Raw genomic sequence first — 26,195 nt, 5'->3', positions numbered from 1 at the left:
AGGGAAGTCACAGCCAAAGGCAGAAAATCTAGGAACCGAGAGACCTAAGCTTAAATACCAATGCTCTCTGAAGCTCCACCGACTCCTAGATAAGACACCTGCCATTTACCCAGTGCCTTCTAATACACAAAGTGCTTTAAATGCCCCGTCTCTCTTCATTGTGGGATAAGTATTATTATTATTCTCTCCACAGCACACTCTGGAGACTGAGGGTCAGGACACAGCTAAGCACCTGCCCAGGGCCACAGAGACAGCAGGCAGCAGAGCCAGAATTTGAAGCTGGGTCTCTGGTTCCAAAGCCTTGCTCCTATAGCAAGGTTCCCTCCTGCAGTAGTAGATAGATACAGCTGAGAGGCTTCCACAGATGTTGCAGAGCAACATGTCCTTCTGCTGGGGGCAGAGGGACCAGGGAGGAACTGGGGTTTGCCCCAGGGAGCACCAAGACTAAGACAGGCAGTGAACTGGCTTTCCTGGATCATCTGGCTGGGCTATGAGGTTTCCAGCACCTTAAGTAGAGCCCATGTTAGAGTTCTTGGATTCAGCAGCATGGAGGGACAGGGGTGATCTCTGAGCCTGAAGGCTGGGGGTGTCCCGACAGTCACAGAGCAGAGGGAGAGGCCCTGTGGCCTTACAGCTGGTGGAACAGGCCTGCTGCATTTGAAGTCCTCCAGGATTGAAGCTTGCCTTCACCACGGCCAGCACAGGGCAACGACATCATACCCACCTTTTCCTTGTGGGGTCAATGCTGTGGGTGGGAGGGGAAGGAGAGATGGGGACAAACAGCAGTGGGGCTGACATTGATGCAGCAGGGCTGTCTGCTGATGTGGCAGGAGAGGGAGGCTGGGCTGGACCAGGAGGAAAAGCCAGTTAGCTCTAGGAGGGGGAAGTGAAGTCCTGGGGAATCTTCCTGAGACTTCCAGATGGGAACTGAGAGAGGAGGGGTAGGGCAGGAGACAGGCTCTAGAGGCCAGTGGGTGGGTGGGGACCCTTGCAGGGTGGGTGGCACGTTCATGTTGCTGGGCATGAAACTAAACAGCAAGAATGGCTCCCCTTTCTCCCTGGACAGTGCAAATTGGAATTAAAGCCTCACCAACCCAGAAGGCCCTGAACCAGCCACTGGCCCAGTCATCTCACTGGGACCCAGAGGTTCAGTGACTGGCCAAGGTCACGTGGCTGCCTGAGGCAGGGCCACAGCTCTGAGGGTGGTGTCCTTGCCCAGGGCCCGTGCTCCCTGGAGGCTCAGCCAGGAGGCCAGGCATGACTTGCTGACATTTCCAGCGTGTGTTCCTAGCCAGCCTCTGTGCTGTGTCTTCATGAATCATTTCATTTGATTCTCACAACAATCCTCCAAGGTAGGCCCCTAGCAGGTTATCTCCCCCAGCTCACAGAAGAGGAAACTGAGGCCCAGTGTCTTGTCCAGGGTCCACAGCAGCAGAGCTGGGCTTGTCCACAGGCTGAAGGGCTGGTGGGCAGCCAGGTGAGACCCTGAAGGCCAGTGATGAAAATACCCACTCCTGCCATCTGTAAGTCTTACCTGTTTACACCACATCACTGCACTGGGTCTCCCAACAACCCAGCACTGCAGGCCGGGCAGGCACTACTTTCCCATTTCACAGGAAAAAAGCCAAGTCCCAGAGAAGGAGTGACCAGCTCATAGTAAGACAGGTTTGCAGGGACTCCCTGGATGTCTTGTGGCCCTGCCCAAGATGCTGCCAGCCTCCCAAGGACAGGCTGGGAAGAGGGGGCAGGGAGATGAGAGAGGAGCAGGCTTTTAGGCCACCTCCAGCCAGCCCTGTCTGTCTGGAGCTGAGAGGTGGAGCTCTACCCACGGCTCAGCAGACCACAAGCTGGTCCTGGGGCCCCACACCTGCCCAGTCAGGACTCTTCAGGGCCTCTCCTTTCTTGGCTTCCTCCGACTGGGGAAGAAGCCTGTCTTGTCTGAAGTCCATCTTCTGCCCATTTCTGCCATGCCCCACCCCCTGCAGCAGGGAGAGAAGGCCTTGGAGCTCAGTAAGCCCTGCGCCAGGGGGGCTGCCACCCTTCCTCAGCACTTCGCCTCTCCCACTGCCCAGAGGACATGGAGCTAATAAATACAGGGACACGTGCCCCATGCTGCAATAGGCCAAGCTGGCTCCTCACACATCCTAGGTACAACCTCTGCCAACTGTTTCCCAAATGCCTGCCACCGTCACAAGGATGGAACAGGCAAGGGGGTATGGACGGTTTGATATAGGCCTTCCCCACTATCAGAACAGCATCCCAAAGGGCATATTGTGGGAAGTATCAATTTGGGAAGAAGAGAAACAGCCAAGCCTCTCGTGCTTCAAAGGAGCAGGACCCCACTTCCCCGCACATCACACACGTCCTCACTGTACTCCAGCCACGGGGCCTTTGCACATGCTGTTCTCTCCTCCAGTGTTTGTTTTTTTTGAGATAGGGTCTCACTCTGTTGCCCAGGCTGGAGTGCAGTGGCTTACGGCTCACTGGAGTGCAGTGGATCATGGCTCACTGAAGTCTCAACTTTTTGGGCTCAAGCGATCTTCTCACCTCAGCCTCTACAGTAGCTGGAACTAAAGGTGTATGCCACCATACCTGGCAATTTCTTTTTTCTTTTTTTGCAGAGACAGGGTTTTGCCACATTGCCCAGGCTGATCTTGAACTCCTAGGCACAAGTGATCCAGTTGCCTTGGCCTCCCAAAGTGTTGGGATTCCAGGCATGAGCCACTGCTCCCAGCCTCTTTTCTCCAATGTTATTCCCTGTCTGCCTTCACCAGTTAATGCTTACTCAAATGCCACTTCCTCAGGGAAGCTTTCCTGGACCCCAGGCAAGGTCAGGTACCCTATTAGAGGTTCATGTACTCCCTGATCTCTCCATCACAGCAAGTAATACTCAATGTGAAGATTCATTTCGTAGTTAGTCCAGTTTTCCTGGAAGACTATAAACTTTATAAGTACAAGACTCACATCACCATGTGTCCTCAGGGCCATGTGCCTAGCACACAGCAGGTATTCACCAAACGTTTGTTGAATCAATGAATGAATGAATAAATGATTAGGTTACTCTTGTACTTGTACTGTCCAGTAGTGCCCACAAACCCTGCCAGGCTCCAGACACTGGCCAGGCTGCAGGGCTGCCCCAAGCCTAGCAGGATCCCAGGATAAGACACTCCCTGGCCTTCTCATCTGATTTCAACTGCCAGGTCAGGAGGCAGGACTGGAAGGTGTGAATCACAGAGCAGCCTGGGATATGAGAGGGAATAAACCACACAGCCTAGAGGATGGGGAGCCACCAGCATCATCCATGCATCAGTACAGGCACATACATGTACACACACGTGTGCACATGACACGTGTGCATATAGTGTATGCACATCCCCAAATGCATGTAGTCGTAACATGTATGTGCACAGACACACATGCACACACACGTGTATATTACATACACATACCTCTGAGTATACATAGCTGCAAACACATGTACATGCACAGGCACAAAAAAACATGCCTGCCTACACACACCCCCATACACATCCCACAAGCATACCTCACGTGCCTGCGCACATATACACATATGCACCCCCGCACATCCTTCCTCTGTGTGATCAACCTTCAGAGCACATTCATCCTGAACCCTCCCTCCTTCCAGGGGACCTTTCCTCACAGAGACAGCTCTGGGCTGCCTTGGTATTCCTGCTTCCCTGACCAAAGTGCTCGAATATCTCTGAAATGGTTTCTCCATCAGTGAAAACACTCACACAGCTCTGTCCCTGGAGCAGCTTAGGGCTCAGAGATGTGAAAATTCACCTGGTGGTGCCACAGGCCCTAAAAGTCTTGAGCGCCACCTAAGAACACACCGCCTGGAGCGACCCTGGGACCTGTCCCTGTGGATACCACAGAGAGCACTTTCCGGCTCCTCTCTTTACCCTCAGCTCTGAAGGTTGCTGAAAGGACTAGGCTCAGTGGTCCCACATAGAACCTTCTGGATGGGTGGCCTCGTGGTTAAGAGCCTGTGGCTTGGGATATGGAGTCGCTGTGTGAATCCAGTTTAGTCACTTACTAGCCCTGGGGCCCTGAGCAAGTTACTTAACTCCCTGAGCCTCATCTGTTTCCTCATCTGTAAAGTGAGAATAACAGCGCCTACTTAACAGGTTAGAGATACAGTTGGCCCTTGAACAGCACCTGCTTGAACTGTGTGGGTTCATTTGCATGCAACATTTTTTTCAACCGAATTTGGATGGAAAATACAGTACTCCATATATGCAAAACCCCTGTATACATACAGAAGGTGGACTTTTTGTATGTGTGGGTTCTGCCAGCGCTGACTGCGTGCATGAGGGTGTCCCCACTCTTTTCCTGCCACCAGTGGAAACTCATTTTGCTGTAACTGGGGGCCGTAAGGTCCAGGGACCTGGGAGGTGAGAAAGTCTGGCTCTTCCACCCCTGCTAGGACACCTGGACTGGTGGTGACAGCCCTTCCTATTCCAGCTTCCCCAAGCCATGTTAAATGACCACCTTCCCCCAGGACAGGTGACCAGCCACTGAAGCAGGGCCACGCCAGGATGGGAGCTGGGGACGCTTGGCTCCTGCCTTCATTGCAAATTAAAACATTTCCTTTTCTTCATAATTTTTTTCCTGACACAACTGCCCATGAAACATTTTAATAACATCCCAGAAAAGGTCAGGGAGAAGGAATTTTACAGTCCCTGAGCAGGCAGCCATAATTTCAGCCCCTTTTGTGGCAGAGGAGGTGGAGAGATTGGGCTGACCCCGGGTCTGAGCAGAGAGCTGCCGGGTGAAGGAGGCCAAGAGCAGGGCAGGGTGGTGTGGAGGGTGTGGCCAGGAAACACCTTGGGAAGACTGGGAGAGGAAGCGGGGAGGGTGGGTCACCCAGGATGTTTTTATATCCCTTTATAGGAACAGAATTCCAGTTTAGTCACTTACTAGCTCTGGGGCCCATTTTGCAGATGAGAAAATGAAGGCGCTAAGAGTGGCATGGGTAGGCCAGCACGCGGGGTCCCCACCATCTCCCTGCAGGGCCTGAACTCCTTTAGGCACACGGTCATGCTGTGAGAGCTGTTACCTGATGAAATGGGCCCTCACCCTTCATGGCTTCATAAACCCTGGGGTTGGGAGCTTGAGAAGGGGGAGGGTGAGGCTTGGATGAAGGAAGCCAGGAGCCCAGGGAGGCTAGCCGGATCTGCTGGTTCCTAGCGACTCACAGAGGAGGCCGAGCTCAGGCCCAGTGGCGGCCCCAGTTCTGGATAAAAACCTAGCATGAGGGGCTCGGTTCACATTCACCAAAGCCTGCTCCCCAGCGCCAGCCCCAAACTGGACTGGGCCTGACACAACTGTCCTTGGCACCACCGATCAAGGGATGCCCCTTCTCATATTTCACATCTCCCGGCTCCATAGGTTTTCTCCATCCCTTTCCAAGGACCATGGGAACTTGGGACTACAAAGTGAGGAAACTCTGTCCCAAGCAAGAACACCTGGAAGGAATCCCCTGACACCCACTGAGCCTGGATCTGACACTAGAATTCTTTGCCACGTGGTCCCAGACCCGCAGGGGACAGAGCCTCCCCTCCACTCCGAGGCCTCTAAAGCACAGGCTGTTGGCTGCCCTTTACCCAGTCCTTCGAAGGGGGATGGTGGGTAAAGACACACACTTTGGGTCCAGAAGGCCAGAGCCTCTGGCACTTGCTCTCTGGCTGGGCACCGAGAGGCTGAAGGAAGGTCCAGGGTGCCTCAAGTGCCTGGTGATTTATTGCAGGGAGCACCTTGGTGAAAGCTGGGGGAGTCATGGGCTAGAGAAGCGGGAGGTGAAGAAAACAGCTGCCGCAGAATTATTGTTTACGTCTGACAGCCTGACTGGCTAAACATCTGTTTGAAATATTAATAACTGTCAGATGGGAAGGGCCTGGGGGCTCAGTGCAGTTTCATACCATCTGTCTGTAGAGTAAACACACTTCGGAGCGGGGTCTTGGTATCACTCTGCTTGGAGTTGGGACGGAGCAAGAAATGGAAGCAAGGACTCTGGGAGCCCCAGGTGTGCAAGGAGGAGAAAGCAATGAGTTAAACTCTGTGACATTTATTGAGCACCGACTGTGGGCAAGACTCTGAGCTTCTGTAGCACACATCTACCACTTGGATCTGCTTAGCATTCAATCCCTTGTCTTAGAATAGAAGCCCCTTCCCCATTCTCAGACGGTGTAATTCAGGCGGGGCTGACCCCAACCCCTGGGTCCACTAGGGGGAGTGTGATCCCTCCCCGGCATACCAGAATCACAATTGGTTCCAGGATGACCCAACCAACTGGGCCGATGAGAATCTGCTGGAATTACTGCAAAAGAATTTTTCCCACTAGGGTTGATAAATCGGTAAGAAGTCAGCCTAGAGGTGCTGGTGCCCCTCTTTGCCAATACAAAAAAGCAGAGCCCAGTGTTGAAGACAGAGCCCTGCTCAACTGAGTGCTTGGATGCAGCCATGCCTGAAATCACTTGCACTTTTTTTTTTTTTTTGAGACAGAATCTGGCTCTGTCGCCCAGGCTGGAGGGCAGTGACACAATCTCGGCTCACTGCAACCTCCGCCTCCTGGGTTCAAGCGATTCTCCTGCCTCAGCCTCCCTAGTAGCTGGGACTACAGGCGTGTGCCACCACACCCGGCTAATTTTTGTATTTTTAGTAGAGACGGGGTTTTGCCATGTTGGCCAGGCTGGTCTCAAACTCCCAACCTCAAGTGATCCGCCCACCTCAGCTTTCTCAAGGTGTTGGATGACAGGCGTGAGCCACCGAGCCCGGCCTGAAATCACTTATACTTTTGAGTTACATGAGCCAATCCTTTTTTGCTTGAACTACTTAAGGGTTTCTGTCCCTTGCAACCAAGAGTACTGACAGATACAAATGACACTGGGAGGGCCCCTTGTCAAAGGGCAAGTCCAGCCATGGGCAGCTGGGGGTGCCCAGACACCCTCCAGGAGCCTGCCCCTCTCTGGTGCCTGTGCTCACATGGAGAGGGTTGCCCTTCTCAAGGATGGCTGGCACCTTCCCACCCATTTGAGGGGGCTTCCAGGGCTCCCAGCCCACCCTCACTGAGTCTCTCTCGGGGAAAGGCAGAAAACCAGTGTCCTTAGCCCAGTCTCGTCACCCCTCAGGTTGGCTCCTTTTCCATATTGCAACCTAGGTCAAGGGAGCCCCATCCTGAAGAGTCCAAAAACTTTATTTAATACACCAACAAACACAGCTCAGGGATTTGGGGGTGCCTCCTTCCCTGATTGCCGAGGTCCCTTGGACAAAATCCCTCTGGGTGCCTCACCACAGTCGGCCCTGGAGAGCTCAGTGGCCCTGCAGTGAAGTGGGGACTCACCAGGACTGTCAGCACAGAGGTCCCCACGGTGACGTTCTCGTACAGGCTGATGTTGTACAGTGGCTGGCTGAAGATGGGCCGGTTGTCATTTTCATTGATGAGAGTGATCTTCACCTTGGCATAGCCCACATGGTCAGGCACACTCTCATTGGCAAAGAGCTGGGGGTGCAGAACAGGGGCCCAGGTAAGCTCCCACATGTCCCCTCCCAGAGTCCTTGTCCCTGTAAGTCCTCTCCATGCCTTTGCCGGCCCCAGCCCAGAGCACCTGTTAGAGTCTCTGCCCATCCCAGCTCTGTGCTACTGCGAGCCCGTCTGTCATTGCTCTAGGGATGGCTGCTGATTCTGCTAGGGCAGGAGGAGCTAGCAGGGGCTGATCTGGCAGGAGATGGGTTGCAGAGGCTCCTGATGGGAGTCTGGTAAAATTCCACTCAATTACTGGACATATCCTTTTCCTCCTTGGAAAAGGGAGACTCAGCCCGGTCCCTGCCATCTCTTGGAGGGCTCATCTGAGTCAGATCCACAAGGGAAGATGGGCAGCAGTGGAAGGTGGGCTCTAAGGGAATCTTCTACCCTACCTTCGCCTCCCCTGAAATCCACCCCCACCCCACTCCAAAACGCCAGTGAGTGGGGCCTTACATCAAAGTCGTAGCGGTCCACGGTCTCGTAGTCCAGTGGGATGGCCACCAGAATACGAATGTCCGCCTTCCCCTGGACGGAGGTCGGGGAGATGATGAAGTGGTGGGAGTTGTTCCCCACCAAGTACACCTCAAACATGCTGTTCAGGCCCTGGGTCAAGAGTGCAGAAGAAGCCAGTCAGGAAGGGCACAGTGGCCAAAGCCTAGACCCAAATGGAGGAGCAGAGGCTCCTGGAGAGTGAGCCCAGAGCTGCTTTGGTTGGGGCAATGGATGAGGTGCTGGGACACTGCTTTGGTTGGGGCAATGGATGAGGTGCTGGGACACTGCTTTGGTTGGGGCAATGGATGAGGTGCTGGGACAGAGCAGGGCTTTCCCAGCGCAGCTCCGAGACTCCATGACCCACCCATGTCTAGGCCCTCTGGAAACCTCCTCTGGCTCTCTTTTCCTTCCTTGTGCTGTCGGATGCCCACAGTGTCCCCTTCAGGTGGTTTGGTTCACTCTCCATTTCCTGCTCCCTTTCTCTGTCCCAGTGACCCCAGCTGTGGAGGGACCGGCCAGCTGCAAGACCCAGCAGGGAGACAGAGGAAGGAGGAGGAGAGAGGATGTGAGGGGAGTGGAGAGAAGAGAAGCAGTTAAGCGGCCATGACAGGCTTGGCCAGGAGAGGACACAAGGGATGCAGATTCTGTTCTTCCCCTCCTCCTCTGGAACGTGTCCATCAGGGAGAACACTGGTTTGCTGACATGTGAAATGGGAATAACCCAGAGACTGAGTGGCAATGTGAATGGCCAGGGATCCCACACTATGGCCAGTCCCAGGGGGCCCAGGATCCCAGACTGAGCACAGGGTGGCCACCCCATCACAGGTTCTGCTGTGTCCCAGAGGCCCAAGCCCATCATTTCAGGGAGGTGGGTGCCTCACTCAAGTTCAGGCATTTCTGATTATTCTAACCAGGGCTGTGGCTCACAGAGCCCCTCAGATGCTACCTGACTCTCCTCACAGAAAGCATGTGACGTGACTGAAGTCTCCAGATCATGGGGAGGAGACATGGCTGAAGGTGGGAGATTCAGCTTACTGACTCCCTGAGGTCTGGCCTGCTCAGAAAGTGATTCTACTTCCTCTTCCTGCCTGCACTTGGGGCAAGGGGATCACCTGCGCCCCCGAACTCCCCTCCAACTGGGCAGGCAGCCTGTGATGTGTAAGAGCCTCCTCCTGACCTCTCTTGCAGGTGCCCAGTAGGTCACTGACCTTGGCTTTCAGTCCAGAGGCAGAAGCTCTGGCTTATGGTGCAGAGCCCACCCCTAGCCCAGTGGCCAGCTCAGGCCCTCTGCACATGGGCCCTTTTCTGTTGAACCAGTGGCTGGCAAGGGAAGCCCACCCTCACATCTTGGTTGCTTAGGGGATGTTGTGGGACTCCTCTCAGAAACCTGTTCCTGGTGAGAGGGTGGCTGCCAGGTCACCCTGGCCCCAAAGACTCTCCATGGTCTAAGGGGATAGTCCCTGCAAGGCTGGTTCCCATCCCGCTCAGGGCAGAGGGGGAATGATCAGGAAATGATACCCCCAGTGAAGCCTGAGAGTTCACAAGATTCATGGGCCCCTGGGGCTGCCCCCTAAATGCTCAAAGGCACTTGTGGAATGAATGCATGCTAACGTTTACCCATCAGTCTCTTGGGTTTTTCCCATTTTAGCAAACTGGCAAATACACTTGCTGCATTTAGACTTTTCCTAGAGCCTGGAGACAGGCCTGTGCCCTGTTACTGGCACAGAGGTTTGGATGGAGAGGTGGAAGCTGAGCTCCCTAAGCCCTCTCTTGCCAATTCTGGGGTCCGGGCAAGCCGCGGGGCTCCAGAGCCCCAGCCCAAAGTGGCTCCCCAGGGGATGTGGGGGCAAGGCTCCTCTGGGCCTGTCAGGCTGTGGAGGTTGCAGCGCTCCCTGGTGTGGAATGCGTCCCGTCACATGGAAGGGACCAATTAAATGCCCGAAGGGGCACTAATAGCTGAAGCCAGTGGGGTGTGACAGCTTTGAACAGGTGACACCAACTCCTCTCCTTCCCCTGAACCTTTGGTCCCTCAACCACAGGAGCTGGGGGCCTGAGAGGGTGGGGGAGGGCTGAGCTGTGCCCTTTTCAAAGCCCCTCCCCACTGTGCCCACCACGAGCCCTCCCCAAGCCCAACCCCTGCCCTTCAGAGGCTCACTTACCAAATTCTGTCAATGGGAGTCGGTCAGTCAAAGGATATGGAGACAGACAGAAGGAGGCGGAGAGGTATGGAGAGGAGGAAGGAACCAGAGAGAAAAGACAGTGAGACACTGGGTCATGGGAGGGACCCCAGGACCACACCCTAGAGGAGCAGCTGTCCCCAGCCTCTGATGGGCCATAGCTTCTGGGGTCTGGAGGAGGCGTATTGTGTGAGTGTGCACACATGTGTGCTGGAGAGTGGAGAAGAGGGACAAGCGTGGGACCCAGAAGAGGCTCAACGGCATGAAGGGTGAGGAGGTGAGGGGGGGGGCAAGGGCTCCTGTCTCCCTGATCTCTGTCCACTCTCACCCAGAAGGCCTCAGTGTAGGCTGGGATGGGAGGGGCCATCCCTACATCCTACATCCCTGGAGCCTGGATAAAATCCCTGCAGGAAACAGCCCCAAACACCCCCATGTTTTTATTTTCCTAACATAAAAAATGTTAGAGACATGATGAGCAGAGACATGGCAAATTTTCCAGAAGTTAAAAAGTGTAAGGGGAACACACGCCTCTCCCTCTCCCCCTGAGCCCAGGTACTGACAAACCTCCCAGGGCAGCCACCAAACCCCGTTCCTGGGTCTCTTTCCCCAGGAAATCCATGCCTATATGACCATTATGGGTACATGCCACCCTGCTGTGACACTAACAGCATGCTATGCACATTGCTCTGTGTCCAGTCTTTTCACTTGGTGATTGGTCCATAACTGTGCATATAGATGATGATGCGAACGAGGACACTAACAACATAGCACCTACTCTTGGTCAGGCACTATTCTAAACACTTTGTAAGTACCAAGTATTTGCTTTGTTTTCCTTAATGGCTGCAGAGCACTTGCATCACTGGGTTACAGTTCCCTCTGTGATTATTCTGGAATGTCAGCAGCCCCTTGAGGCTGTAGACCATGCCTCAGGTGGTGAAGATTCCCCAGCAGACCATGACACACAGTGGGTGCTCAGGGAGTGCCTGGGCTTCAGCAGCTCTTCCTTGTGTGTTACTGCTACTCCTCCCACGGGCCCCTCCAGCCCCTCCAGTGGAATTGAGTTCAGAGAGGTTGACTGAGCAGCCCATGGTTGCATAGGGAGTTGGTGGCAGAGTGGGGGATAAGAGGCCGGGCCCAGGCCGGGTGCGGTGGCTCATGCCTGTAATCCCAGCACGTCGGGAAGCGGAGGTGGGTGGATCACTTGAGGTCAGGAGTTCGAGACCAGCCTGGCCAACATGGTGAAACCCCATCTTTACAAAAATACAAAAAAATTAGCTGGGCATGTTGACGCACACCTGTAATCCCAGCTACTCGGGAGGCTGAGACAGGAGAATTGCTTGAAGCCGGGAGGCGGAGGTTGGAGTGAGACGAGATCATGCCATTGCACTCCAGTCTGGGCGACAGAGTGAGACATCATCTCAAAAAAAAAAAAAAAAAAAAAAAAAAAAAAGGCCAGGCCAGCTTCTGGGCCAATGCACCTTCCTACAACCCTGTGCTGCTGCCCCAGCCAAGGAAGTGGAGCTCATGTCTGATGCGGGCATTCCCCATTGGCAGCACGAGTCCACAGTGTGAAATGCATTGGCCTTGCAGTCAGCAATGTTAGTTACCAGAACAAACTGAGATGTACCATCTGAGTGCTCCAGGGCCCAGTCTAAGGGGAGGACAAGCAGAGGAGGTTGCCCCAAGAAGGGGAGTTCTGAGCTGGTGTTAGGAATGAAGGAAGGTATTATTATTATTATTATTATTATTATTTAGATGGAAGCTTACTCTGTTGCCCAGGCCAGAGTGCAGTGGTACAATCTTGGCTCACTGCAACCTCTACTTCCCAGGTTCAAGCGATTCTCACACCTCAGGCTCCCGAGTAGTTGGGACTACAGGTGCACACCACCATGCCCGGCTAATTTTTGTATTTTGTTTTTGTTTTTTGTTTTTGGTAGAGACGGGTTTTCGCCTGTTGGCCAGGCTGGTCTCAAACTCCTGACCTCAAATGATCCACCCTCCTTAGCCTCCCAAAATGCTGGGATTACAGGCATGAGCCACTGTGTCTGGTCAGAAGGTATTATTTTTGGACTCTTTTGGACTGGTAGAAAAGGGATTTCGGGTGGAGGAAGTAGCTTTAAACACAGAGTTCTTGATCCTTAGATCCTTAGCGTGTCTCAGAATCACCTGCAGATTGCTCCCCCATTCTTCTCCCTCCCCCAGGAATTCCTGATTCTGTAGGCCTGGGTTGGGGCCTGTAACTTTGCATTTCTAACCGAGTTCCAGGCAACGCTGATCCTGATCTGAAGCCACCCTTTGAGGAGCACTGTCCTAAGCAAAGGCACGGAGTGTGGAGAAGAATCATCAATGACTTATTATTTGCAAAGGGTCCATGTCGAGAAGCTTGGAGTCCCAGGCAGATGCCATCCTGAGGATGGCATTATTTCCATGAGCGAGACGGAGCCACTCTGAGCTCTGCAGCAGGGGAGAGGGAGGTGGCCTTGCAGCCACGTGCGAATCATACCGGTGCTGCCCTCCTCTCCCTAGATACACAACAGAATCACCAGTGGCGTTCTAAAAAGAAATGCAGATGCCCAGAGCCAGTGTGTCATCATCTCTGGGGGCTGGGAAAAGCTACATTTCTCTCATGCTCCCCAGGGAACCACACTGCATAGCCAGGGTTGGGAAGACATCACTGCGGCAGGGAGAGTAGCTTGGAGGCACCTATAGGAGTCGAGAAAAAGGTGAGCAGTTGGAGAGGCAAAGAGGGGTAGTTCTCCACTGGCCACATATCAAAATTACCTGGGGAGCTTTACATCGGGTGCTGCCTATGCTGCACCCTAGACCATGGAGACCAGACTGGGGGAGGGGGTGGAAGCATAGGCATCCACATTCTATAAAGCTCTCCAGTTATTTATTCCAAAGTGTATCCAAGGATGAGAACTACAAGGGTAAAACAGTGGTTCTCCAAGTGTGGTCCTGGGACCACAGCATCAGCATCACCTGGAGCTTGTTAGAAATGCAAAATTGGGGGCCACGCCCAGATCTTCTGAGTCAGAAACTCTGGGGATTGGGCGCAGCACCGTTTCCTTTCTTTTTCTTTTTCTTTTTTTTTCAGACAGAGTCTTGCTCGGTCGCCCAGGCTGGAGTGCAGTGGCGTGATCTCAGCTCACTGCAACCTCTGCCTCCCGAGTCCCAGTCCAAGCAATTCTCCTGCCTCAGTCTCCTGAGTAGCTGGGATTACAGGCATGCGCCACCACACCCGGGTAATTTTTGTATTTTTAGTAGAGACGGGTGTCTTTAGTAGAGACATGGTGGTCAGGCTGGTCTCGATTTCCTGACCTCATGATCCGCCTGCCTCGGCCTCCCAAAGTGCTGGGATTACAGGCGTGAGCCACCGCGCCCGGACTGGGCCCAGTACTGTTTTAACAAGCCCCTCAGGCATTCTGATGCTCACTAATGTCTGAGAACCATCAAGATAGAGTGATGCTGGGAAGAAGCAAGACAGAACTGAAGAGCATTGGCCTGTAAGGTATAAGCAGTAAGGTATGGTGGATGAGCAGAGAAGGCTTAGGAAGAACCATGTGTCGGCTGGGGCGGCACCAATCGTGTGCAGGCTGAGGTCAACAGTGAGGGACTGAAAAGATGGTGTGAGCTCAGTGATTTTGAGCTCAAAGATGCCTGGAAGATGGTGTGAGCTCAGTGTAGCTTCTGGTTAACTACCTGGTGAGGCAGGAGCACCCAGAGGGGACAAGCCTTCGGGACAGCTTCCTGACCCCTTTAGGAGAATTCTTGGGGTTTCAAATGAATGAGACTTGCTCCCTTCTCCTTGATTTGCTGCCAGGGGCTGGAAAAGCTCACGCAGGCCAGACGCTGCAGTGGTCAGGACACATGTCCTAAGACCCTCAGGATCACCTACTGACCAAGTCCTCTAAAATGCTCAGCCTGCTCCTTCCAGGACTTTACCAGCTGGCCAATTCCTGCTTGGTCTGGATTTGTGACTGTCAGCCCTCAGGATGGGGGTGTGTGTGAGAGAGAGATATTCCAGTTTGCTAAGTTGGTGCAAAACCCCTACTGATCGCAGTCCTGTGCTGCTGAGCCCTTTATGACAACAGCTTCCATTTGTGAAGCCCGGCTATGACACAGGCGTCACACACCTTAACCAGAATCCACACGATGGCCCAAAGACAGTGTCAGTCCACTCCTTTTCTTGGAGAAAGAAACTGGGGCCAGAGAGGGTAAGTGTTCAAGCCACACAGCAGCCAAGGAAGGCTTGGAACTCAAGTTTGCCCCCACCCCGCCTCAGAGTCAGAGCTCTTAACCATGCAGCTCTCCTGGCCTTCCCACTACAGAACGCTGCTCCAAGTGCGATGCCAGGAGCTGGCATAGTGAACCCCTCCCTGTGCCACACGTGGCAGAAGGAGGCCCACAAGCACCTCAGCTCAGGTCAGGGCACAAAGCCTGGACTGGTGGAGGGCACACCCACCTCCCTGCTCCTGCTAGGCCTCCTCCCTGCCCTTGTCCCACAGGGGGCTGGGGGACTGCCTTCATGGGGTGGAGGTGCGGAGGAGGCTGGAGGGGCTCTTGGAGCTGCAGAGGGGCGATTTTGTTGGAAGGGAGATAAACAGAAACATCAAAAGGAGCCCTAGTGTGTGTGGAGAGGAGCCTGTGGATTAAATTCTCCTCCAGCTGAGAGAGGCGATGAGAAGGCTGATAGCGCCCACCGCGGGTCCAGGAGCCAGAGCCCAGCCACCACAGGCTGCGGAGCTGGCAGATGCCCGCGGGGAGGCCGAGGCGACAGCTTAGCTTTATTTATTTCTTGGGAGGGGAAGGACACATGAAATCCCTCCTGGCTCCCTGCCGGTCCCTCCCCATGTAGCTCCTGCACTTTGCTCCTAGGGCTGCAGCTTTCCCACCCCCACGAGGGCAGCGCCTTATCAGCCGGCTGCCAGGAGGGCTGCCCCGCAACTTCTCTAGACCTTGCCCCCTCCCTGCCTCCCATTCCTGGAAGTGGGGGGAAGCTTTGAGAAGGGTCAGATGAGCCACTGCTCCCTCCTAGTCTCTCTAAGGCTCCCAGAGCCAGCCGACCTGAGTCTGTCCCAGCAGACCCGGCTCCGTGTGCTGACCCAGCGTGGTTGTCCAGCTGTTTGTTGAGCTTACATGTTGGGCCCTCAACAGACATCAGCTCGTTAAATACTCCCTTGGGAGGGAGGGTCAAGGGTGATATTTCCGCTACTTAACCACCTGCATGCAGACCTTTCCCTGCCTCAGAGGGGTGGATTTCAGGCTAGGTCCTGCCGTTGGGTTGGGTGGCCTGACTTCTAAGCATGGCTTCCCTTGGTCATAACCTGAGGGCTCTCAGCACTGGTGCATTCCGCTGCAGGTGGCCTGGGCCCCCAAAGGGAGGGAGGCCTGAGCCAGCCTCCAGGCTCCCTCCAGCACAACGAGGCCTGCAGATGCCTCCTTTGTCTCTCTGGCTCTTTGGCTCTCCCCATCCCGAGGCACTGCCCTGCTATTGGTGACACCAGCTTGCCTCTCCGGGATGTTTGTCTCTCTCTGCCATCAGTCAGGGTGGCCCCTGGGTTAGTGACCCAGGGGCGTGATGCAATGTTAAGAGAGCACAGTTCAACGTTGAGGAACAGGCTGGGTCACTTCCTAGCTGTTTGACTTTAGACAACTCACTTCCTCTCCTGAAGCCTCAATTTCCTCATCTGTGAAGTGGGGAGGGTAAGCACATCTCACAGAATTAAATGAAAACAGTATCATTTCTCTGCTCCCCCATGTTTTGTAAGCATGTGAATTGTGTTTTCTTGCCTAAGCCAGGAAATTCCCTATGGCAGGGACCTTGTGTGTTCTTTTCTTTGTACCTCAAATGCTAGGGGACCGTCAACCAACCCTGTAAACTACAATATGCCCTTGGAGGAGGTCTTAATTCCTTTTCACGGAAGAGGAAGGACCAGGGTCATGTGAAGGCAGGGTGGCCTCAGGAGCCACAGCAAGGACCAAGGCCACCTTTATGTTTGGGGTCGGGGGGTAGGGGGATGCTGGGGCAAGATAAAGGGCCAGGGCTCTCGTGAGGCACCCAGGGAGTTCTGGTTGGTGGGCTGGTGTGACACCCTCAGCCCAAGCTGGATCGGGGCTGGGAATCTGGAGTGCGGAGTGGGGCCCCCAGAGTCAGTGCTGCCCTCACCAAAACCAACCCTGTCCCCAACTCGGGTCTGCCAGGGAAGAGCCCCATGACCTGAGCTTCCAGGGTATAGAACCTTGGAAGCCACAACCTCTGGAGTTGAGCCTAGGCTCAGGCACTGCCTTTTACAGCTGTGTGATTTTTGCATACACAATTGTATATCCTTGAGCCTCAATTTCCTCATCTGTAAAATGGGAAGAATGCAGCCTATTTGATAGGGCTACTGTGGGTGAGCTGCCAAATCTTGGTCAAGCATCTGGGATGGAATAAGTGTTCAATAGAGGAGAGCTATTATTATTGTTCTAGGAGTAGTGGGGGTAGGAGAGGAGGCATCCCTGGGAAGGAGCTGATTTCTAGACCATGGCCAGAAATGAGAGGAGCAGGCAGAGAAGGGCAAAGGCTTGGGTGATGGGACCCACCAGTCCCACCCTGGGCGTGGGGCGCAGGTTTCCCTCCTTCCTCGGCTGTACTTTCTGTTGGTCTGATCCATAACATTGAGCAGTAGAAAATAAAAGCCCATCGAATACATATTCTTTATCCTTCTTTGTCCATCCTTTCACTTAATTCACCCCAATCAGACATGGCAAAGGGGACCTCGGCAGGAGGCAGGCCTCTCCTTCCACCTTCAACTCAAAGCCAGCTGCTTCTCCCTCCAACCCCTACACTAAGGGGGGTGCTAAGTCTCTCTGCCCACTGAGATGCCAGGATACAGAAGGCAGTGGAAGGAGCCTGGCAGAGGACACTGCTTCCGTTTCTGACTCCACCTCAACCCCTGGCACCCAGCAAGCCCATGTCACATGGTGGGTGGCTCTGCCCTGCTGCCTCTTTTTCCTCTGCCCTTCAGGCCTGCCCCGCCACTCATGGCTCCAGGCCTCCGTTTCTCCACTGTGGGAGTGGAGCACCTCTTGGGCCTGCATCAAGGTGAAGGACATCACCCTCATTTCAGGCTTTCATCCTCCTACCTATGTCCCCTCCCCAAGCTCCTCTGTGGCTTGGCCCTTGAGCACCATGGGCCTGAGGTCAGGAGTCTGTTTTCTCTGGAGCTGCCCTGTATTACTACGCAACTGGGGAAGGCCCTGTTTTCCTTCTGGGCCTCTGATCTACCACATGGGAAGCTTGGATGGGGTGATTCTCTAAGGCCCGTAATGCCCATTAATGTGGTGCTCTTTCTTTTCTCTGAGACAGAGTCTCACTCTGTCACCCAGGCTGGAGTGCAGTTGATGCAAACACTGCTCACTGCAGCCTCAACCTCCTGGGCTCAAGCAATCCTCTCAAGTAGCTGGGACCACATGTGTGCACCACTATGCCCAGCGAATGCTTTTTATTTTTTGTAGAGATGGGGTCTCCCTAAGTTGCCCAGGATGGTCTTGAACTCCTGGGCTCAAGCCATCCTCCCGCCTCGGCTTCCCAAAGTGCTGGGATTACAGGTGTGAGCTACCGCACCCGGCCCACTGTGCTCTTCCAACTGCTTTCCATGACTCCAGCCCAAACTCTCTCTCCCATTCCCCTGATTCTCTCTCCTCCCCTCTCTCCTCGCCTCCTCTTGTGACTCCTTTGCTTGTTTCTCTCTTTATCTCGCCCTCATTTCTTCTCATCTGCTGGAGACGGAATGCTGGTGTCCCCTTCCCCAAAATTCATGTTGAAATACTAACCCCCAAGGAGGGCAGGGCCTTTGGGAGGTGATTAGGTCATGAGTGCAGAGTCCTCATGAAAGGGATTAGTGCCCTTATAAAAGGGACCCCAGAGCAATCCTTGCCCCTCCAGCCATGTGGGGACACAGTGGGAAGCAGGCCCTCACCAGACACCACATCTACTGGGCCCTTGATCTTGCACTTCCCAGCCTCCAGAACTAAGAGAAATAAGTTTCTGTTGTTTACAAGCCACCCGTCAATGGTAGTTTGTTACAGCAGCCTGTGCAGACTAAGCCTCTCTTCTCTCTCTCCTCTTCCTTTCCTTCTTCTATCCCTCTTCTCCTTTCTCTTTCCTCCCCTCTTCTTGCCCTCTCACCTTCCTCTTTCCAATCTCTCCCTCTCCAACTCCCTCCTTCCCCCTCTTGCCCTGCCTCTCTCCCCTTCCTGTACCTCTCAGCCAGCCTCCCCTCCCTCCTGTCCGCAGGTTATCTGCTGAATTCCACACACGCCTGCACAGACGGGATCAATCCGAGGCTGCCTCGCCTTCAGCTTATCTCTGCTCCAAATGATTGATTTTCCCTCTTTAAGGGTAATTTGCTGGTGAATTCCATGTATTTCAAAAACCCTTGTGAAATCTAATTCAATCCGATTGGCAGCTGGCACTTTGGGGGAAGAATACCAGAGCACCATCATTTTCACCGCGGATGTGTGAATTATCTGTCTACAGATGAAGGCACGAGGTGGGCAAGTCCTCCTCACCTGCACGTGCAGACCTTCCCCCACTCCCTCCGGTCGGCCCTGAAGCCAGCCTCCGTTCTCCTGAGAAAAGAATTATAATGTGCATTGGTACTTGCATTAAGGCAAATGAGGGGCAGGTGCTTTTGAATTCTATTTTCCTAATCTGCAGCCCACTGACCCAGTGCACTACGGGAATCTTATACTTCCAAAGCCCAGTTATACTTTACCACCTGTCTGTACCCACTCCTCTTCCTGGGCACAGACTTCCAACTCCTGGGACCCAGCCAAGCCCATGTCACATGGTTCATAGCTCAGCCTTGCTGTGTCTTTCTCTTCTGCATTCCAGACCCTGGACCTCTAGGGACTAGAGCAGTCAGCCCAGAGGGTACTTCCTGAAACAAAGTGGCCTTAGAGGGGCTAGCCAGGAGGGTGAGGCTCCCCTCAATCATGCCCGTGGGTATGGCCAAAGGGCAAGCTTTATGTGGAGATCGAGGGACACACGGTCCTTTCCAGTTCTGTAGATGGAGCAGCTGCGGCTGCTACAGCCACCTGGACTGGTAATTCATGTGCAAAGGACAGAGGGAACCACAGAGGATTTATGTGGCCTGAGTTCTTAACTCAAGGACACCATGCTCTACCTCCCAGCCTCCCACGATCCCAGGGGAGCCAGGCCATGTCCTCTTCTCCCTTCCTCCAGCATGGGCTCTGTTTGGAAGGCACCTGGCCCACGTGGAAAACTCAGCAATCCCTTCCTTGTGGCCCTGTCTTGCAACCCCAGGCAAGCCTCCCAGCCCCAGTGGCCATATTTCCAACTTCAAGGTCTGCCATTCTCATCAGAATCTGCTAATTTGAACCTCAGCACTCTACCTGGCCTCAATCCCTTTCCTCACTCCAATGGCAAACTCTGCACCCAACTTTTGGCTGGGGTTGGGGCTGGGGGCTAAAGTGGGGTGTAAGTGTTCTCAGATGCACGGAGAAGAGTCCAAAATGCAGGGCAAAAGGATGTGTGCATCCAGGTCTGTCCCAAGCCCAGGACTGTCCTGCCCCTCCTTCTGGGGCCCCTTCTGGGGAGAATCACAGGGCCTGAGGGGCAGCACCGCAGAGAGGGAGTACTCGTTGGCCTCATCAGCCTCCTGGGTCTCCAGCCCTCTGCTTTCTGGCCAGGCCCTCTAGAGGCCTCCAGGCAGGGAGCAGGGAGGGCCAGGGTGCAGAGCTGGGAGCTGGCTCTCCCACTCTGCAGCTGCCTGGCTCTGGCTATTTCCTATGCTAAAATGATTTCCCTCTTCCCACAGAGAAATGTGTGGCCAGGCAAAGAAATCTAAATGCCTTATGGAAATCAGGAGGGGACACCGCCACAGCTGCTAATCACACCGCTTTGTATTCCACTGCCTCTCCTCCAAGAGTGAGTCTGCCTCTCCTCCAAGAGTGATTCCACCTTTCCTGCATGGTTGGGTGGCAGAGAGGGAGCTGAGAAGAGTGGAGGGGACAGGAGATGGGGAGCGAGGACTGGCGCTGGCCTGCTTTGTGACCTCGTGCAAACTGTTTGCCCTCTCTGGGTTGCCTTTCTACATCAGGGATCCCACCGTCATAGGAGGCCATAAACTTGGTGTCCTGGACCCTGGGAGCCAAGAAGGAGCAGGTAATTTCATCTCCCTCTCCTTTCTAGTCCTCTTCCAAGGGAACCACCCGGTCTTGGGTCCTCTTCCCAGTGAACAAAGACATCACAAATGTCTTAAGGAATAGGTCCTGGGCTGGGACAGGGTGCTGGGCTCCGGGTAGAGGGGTGAGCATCCCTGGTGACAGTCCTGTGTGTCACTCAGCTGCCCCCAGGCAGGGCTGCTCAGGCATGCAAAGGGCCCCTCCTACTTGACATATTCCCTATCTTTGGGGCGTGGGGCGTGTATGTGTATTGGCCGCATAGTTGCTATGGGTGAATGGACGAAGGGATAAAGGCATGAATGAATGAGTTGCATGTGTTTATCTGCTGTGCATGTGTGAGTGTGAGAAAAAAAATCAGAAGATAGAGACAGACACAGAGAAGGAAGGATGGTGCTAGGGTTTGAATGTCCCCCCCAAAAATTCACGTTGAAATTTAATCCTCAGTGGCAGTATTGAGAGGTGGGGCCTTTAAGAGGTGATTGGATCGTGAGGGCTCTGCACCCATGAATGGACTAATCCATTCATGGATTAGTGGATTAATGGGTTAATGGATTAATGGGTTATCCTGGGAGGGGGACTAGAGGCTTTATAAGAGGAAGAGAGACCTGAGCTACTGCATGAGCACACGTAGCAATCTCATCATGCGAGATGCCCTGCACCACCCCGTGACTCTGCAGAGAGCCCCCACCAGCAAGAGGGCCCTCACCAGATGCAGCCCCCTGATCTTGGACTTCTCAGCCTCCATAGCTGCAAGAAATAAATTTTGTTTCTTAAGTTACTCAGTTTCAGTTATTCTGTTATAAGCAACACAAAATGGACTAAGACACGTGGGAAGGCAGGTGAGAGACAGAGAGACAGGGAGAGAGGATCAGATTCAAAGACAGATTAACAGAGGGAAAGAGAGGGCATGCAAAGGTGGTGGAGGGTGTTCAGGTGAGGAGCTATACTGAGGTAAAGATGGAATCTGGCCGCTGCACAGCAGGGTGGTGGCAGATGGTGGCAGCTCCCATCTTTTTCTCCATCTAGCCCCTCCCCCAGCCTGCCCTTTTGAGCTTCTGTCACTCCCATTGCTGGAACTCTAAACTGCAGCCTCATCTCAACCCCTGCCTTTCCTATAGACCCCACATCTAAGCAGTCCTGACCCCTCGTCCAGTCCCCACCCACCGGTGCTCTCTGTCATTGCCCACTGGTACCACCCCCATTCTCCATGTGTCTAGATTAATCAACCTAAAGCATAGCTCTGAGTACATCACTTATGCTCAAGGACCATCTATGGCTCCCAATTGCCTGCTGAATTAGATTGAATCTCACAGCGGTGTTCAAGGCCCTCTAACTGGCCTTTCTAGCTGTATAGGAGGGTGCAAATTACGCACTTGCTGATTTAATGACGGTGGAGAGAAGGATGGGGCTATCTTAGTCTAGAAGCCCACCAGTGCTGCTGCTCACGCTGGTGCCTCTCACTTCATCCTTTTTGGGGGATGGGTGTGGGGGGTATTCCATAATTTATAGTTTATTTTCTTAATTAACATGTTGTAAAGTTGACTTTTTTTGGTATATAGTTCTATGAATTTTAACACATGCAAAGATTCTTGTTACCTATCCCCTCCAACCAGGATACAGAACAGTCCCACTGCCCCCAGCACTTCTTTGTCCCGTCTCTTTACAGGGACCCCTCTCCCACCCCCAGCCACCTCTGACCTGTTCTCTGTTCCTATAAGTTTGTCTTTTTTGAGAATGTCACGGAATTATGCAGCACAGGGCATTAGCGAGTGGCTTCTTTCAGCACACTGCCTTTGAGATTCCTCTGATTGTCAGTTCCCTTTGGTGATCTATTTATTTAAGCACAGTCTGTCCCTGTAGGACTATTTAGCATATCTGAGTGATCTGCAGAGCTAGGGAGGGGACCTCTGGCATCCCTCTTAGAAGGGTGGCCCCCTGGTGTGCAAGAGGAGGGCTCTGGAGGCAGGAGAGAGAAAAGGGCCAAGAGGATTAAGAAAAGAAAAAAAAGTCCTGGTAGGCCTGCTCTGTAAATGCTAGCAGGTTTGGACATTCCCTAATGAGGGCTATCACAACAAGGCATCATGCCAAAAACAGAAATGGACTAAGATATGCGTGTTAATTTGCCACTACTGAAAGCCATTAGGGCTGCCTCCAAGTCTTCTGAGTCCTGCCTCTGTTCCTGCACACTCCACTCCCTCCTTCGCCTCAATCTTCCTCCTGTCATCAGTGCTCCCTCTTGCTCCTCTTCCCCTTCCCTTGGGGGTGGCTCCTCAGTCATCCTCATCTCCCCTAAAGTGAAGCATCAGGGTGTCCTGGGGCTGCCCAGTCCCCAGTCTCCTTTCTGCTCTATCCACATCCCTTTCCCAAGTGAACCCAGCTAGAGCGGTGGCTTTATTTATTCATTTGTTTTAGGTAGAGTTGGGGTCTTGCTCTGTTGCCCAGGCTGGAGTGCAGTGGTGTGATCACAGTTCACTGCAGCCTAAATCTCCGGGCTGAAGCGATCCTGCTGCCTCAGCTCCCCAGCAGCTAGGACTACAAGTGTGCGCCACCATGCCTAGCTAATTTTGAATTTTTTTGTAGAGATGGGGGTCTCACTATGTTGCCCAGGCTGGTCTCAAACTCCTGGGCTCACATAATCCTCCTGCCTTGGCCTCCCAAAGTGCTGGGATTACAGGTGTGGGCCGCCATGCCGGCCACCGGTGGCTTTAAATACAACCTGGGTGTTGGCAACACTTTCATTCCCGCCTCCAGCCTGGATCCACATGGTGGTAGATGGGGTTCTAGAGGCTCCTGAGAGCCAATGGTTGGATTTCTAGAATCTGGGAGAGCCAGCTGAGGCCACGCCAGTAGCTTGAGATCGGCCATCGAGGAGCATTGACACCACAGAGATTACTAAATGCTATGAGGCAGCCCCTCACCCAGGCCCTGGAGCTGCTCGCTAGGTATCTACCAGCACAGCCCATGTGCCTTCTTGGCGTCTCCATCTGGGTGTCTAACAAGCATGTCAAACGTAACACGCTGGAAGCTAACCTACGGATTCCATCATCCCCTCACTGAATCGACTGCTTTACCATATCAGGAAGTAAGAACTCCATTTTTCTAACTGCTCAGGCCAAAAACCTTGTGCAGTCACTCTTAACTCCCTTCCTCCCCTCCCCATATTGGCAAATCCCATTGACTCTCCCTTCAAAACAGATCCAGTGGCTGACCGCTCCTCACCCTCCACAGGCCCCATCTGAATGACGGCAGTCACTCCTAGGAAAGGCCCCTGCCCCTCAGGGTCAATTCACCCACCCCCACCCCTGGCAGACACAGCATCCTTTAAAAAAATTTTTAGGTTGAGTGCGATGACTCACGCCAGTAATCCCAGCACTTTGGGAGGCCAAGGCAGGATGATCTTATGAGGCCAGGGGTTTGAGACCAGCTTAGGCAATGTAGTGAGGCCCCATCTCTACAAAAAGCTTAAAAATTAGCTAGGCACAGTGGCATGTGCCTGTAGTCCCAGCTACTGGGGAGGCTGGGGTGGGAGGATCACTTGAGCCCAGGAGTTCGAGGCTGCAGTGAGTTATAATTACACCACTGCACTCCAGCCTGAGTGACAGAGTGATACGCTGTCTCAAAATAAAAAAAATAATAAAATAAATGTTTAAAAAATGGAGATAAAATTCATATAACATAAAAGTCACCATTTTAACCATTTGAGAGCGAACAATTCAGCATTTTTCCTACATTCACTGGGTTGTACAACCACTACTCCTTCTATCTAGCTCCAAAACATTTTTGTGTCCCCTACAAATGAAGCTTTGTGCCCATTAAGCATCACTCCCCATTTCTCTCCCCCCACCCTTGGCAACCACTAATCTGCTTCCCGTGTCTGTGGATTTGCCTCTTCTGGATGTTTCCCACACGTGAAATCATCCACCAAGTGGCCTTTTGTGTTTCCCAGGGCTATGCCTGCTGTAGCAGCTCAGTGCTTCATTCACTCCTGCAATGGCTGAATAATGGCCCGCCGCATGAAGGCATCACATTCAGTTTCTCCATTTGGCAGCGGATGGACAGAAGTTGGGTGTCTTCCACTGCACCTCCTCCCGAAACTTCACTCCTGTCACATCACTGCCTGCCTGCTTCCCTTAGGCGGCTTGCCATCTCATTCCTGTGAGAGCAAAGTCCTGACCACAGCCCTGGGCCTCTCTGACCTCCCCTCCCAGCCTCTGAGCCTCCTTCTGCAGAGCCACTGCACCTGCCCTTCCCTCTGCCTGAACGTTCTTCTGCCAGATATCCACAGAGCCTGGGCACTCTCACTTCACCCAGGCCTGTCAAGGCCTCCTCTGATGGTTCTGCCCCTCCCAGGATTCCCTTAATCCCCTTCCCTGGCTTTCTTTTTCTCCGTGGCTCTTCTCACCACCTGACATCATTTGCATCTGTTTGTTTCTTTGGTCTTCCATCCTTGGAACCTTAGCTGCCCAAGGGCTGAACTTTGTGAATCGATGCTAGAATCACATCTGACACCCAGTAGGTGTTCAACAAATATTTGTTGAATGAATGAAGGAATGAGCCAATCCCGCCTCCCACTCAACGTGCACATCCCTCAGGGCATCTCTTCCTTGTTCCTGCCAGAGGCCCGTGGGCGCCTGCTACCTGTGTGCTTCGCTAGCCACCAGGCCTCTCTTCCCACGCTCTGTGACCTTCCCTAAAACATCTCCTCTCTGAGCCTCGTTTTGCCCATGTGAAAAGAGCAAAGATATCATCCGTGTGTTGATGCTAGCACTAGTCAGAACCAGGGAGCGGAAAACGTGCTCTGCACCTTGCAACCTGGGATGTAAACCTGTGACAACTTCGATGCTGAAAATTTTATCTCAGGCCGGATGTGGTGGTTCACACCTGTAATCTCAGCACTTTGGGAGGATGAGGCAGGAGGATCACTTGAGGTCAGGAGTTCAAGACCAGCCTGGTAGACATGGTGAAACCTCATCGCTACTAAACATACAAAAATTAGCCGGGCGTGGTAATAGGTGCCTGTAATCCCAACTACTCAGGAGGCTGAGGCAGGAGAATCACTTGAACTGGGGGGTGGAGGTTGCAGTGAGCCAAGATTGCGTCACTGCCCTCCAGCATGGGTGACGGAGCAAGACTGTGTCTCAAAAAAAAAAAAAAAAAATTATCTCACTCTCAATTCCTTTGATATGAATTCCTTTTTAACAGATGGAGAAACTGAGGCCTGGAGAGGAAGGGAGGGTCTGCCCTAAGCCTGCATGGACAGAGTGAGAGCACAACTGTGACACTTTGCTTTGCCACGAAATGCCTTGCCTCTCCCTCTGCCCTGTGCCCAGCCCCGTCCCTGCACTATTCTCCCCTTTCGGGGGACAGAGTTAGTAGGCGCCTGGGCAAGCAGAGCCCAGCATGGGCTGGGAAGGAGGCTTCTGCGTTCCTGGTGGCCCACTGTTGCCACAGCTGCCCAGCAGGACTCTGCAGTTCCTGTTACTTGTTGATTAGGACATTTCACAGCCCATGATGGCGATGGGGTGAGACACACAGGCACAACTCCCAGCCGAGCTGTGCTTACTGCAGCCTTGTTCAAGACAGGGGGAAAACAAGACACACCTGTCACTGTTAGGGGTATGAGGTGGGGTGGCCAATGGGGCAGGCAGGGGGAGTATGGGAGGTTCCAGGGTGAACTGGGTTCACTGGCACCCACAACGAAGGGGCACCAGGGAGGGTACAAGCCAGCCAAGAGGCGCTGGGGAGAGGAAGAGGCATGGAGAAGAAAGTTTGCCAGCTCTGCTTCTG

The 26,195-nt window shown here is 53.5% G+C and overlaps 1 protein-coding gene across 1 annotated transcript in view; it reads right to left on the bottom strand.

Annotated features, from left to right (window-relative positions):
- The window catches only part of LOC129392945 (cadherin-23-like), a 336,485-nt gene that overhangs the window by 79,275 nt on the left and 231,015 nt on the right, over positions 1-26,195 (bottom strand). Inside the window, exons 12-13 of the mRNA XM_055092951.2 lie at positions 8,000-8,149; positions 7,364-7,522 (exon numbers count right to left, since the gene is read on the bottom strand). Of these exons, the coding sequence (XP_054948926.1) occupies positions 7,364-7,522; positions 8,000-8,149 (309 nt within the window). The remainder of the gene's footprint in view (positions 1-7,363; positions 7,523-7,999; positions 8,150-26,195) is intronic.

The sequence above is a fragment of the Pan paniscus genome, chromosome 8, assembly GCF_029289425.2.
Source record: "Pan paniscus chromosome 8, NHGRI_mPanPan1-v2.0_pri, whole genome shotgun sequence".
Taxonomy (NCBI): Eukaryota; Metazoa; Chordata; class Mammalia; order Primates; family Hominidae; genus Pan; species Pan paniscus.
Note: the sequence above shows the minus strand (reverse complement) of the source record. Positions and strands in the feature narration are given on the sequence as shown.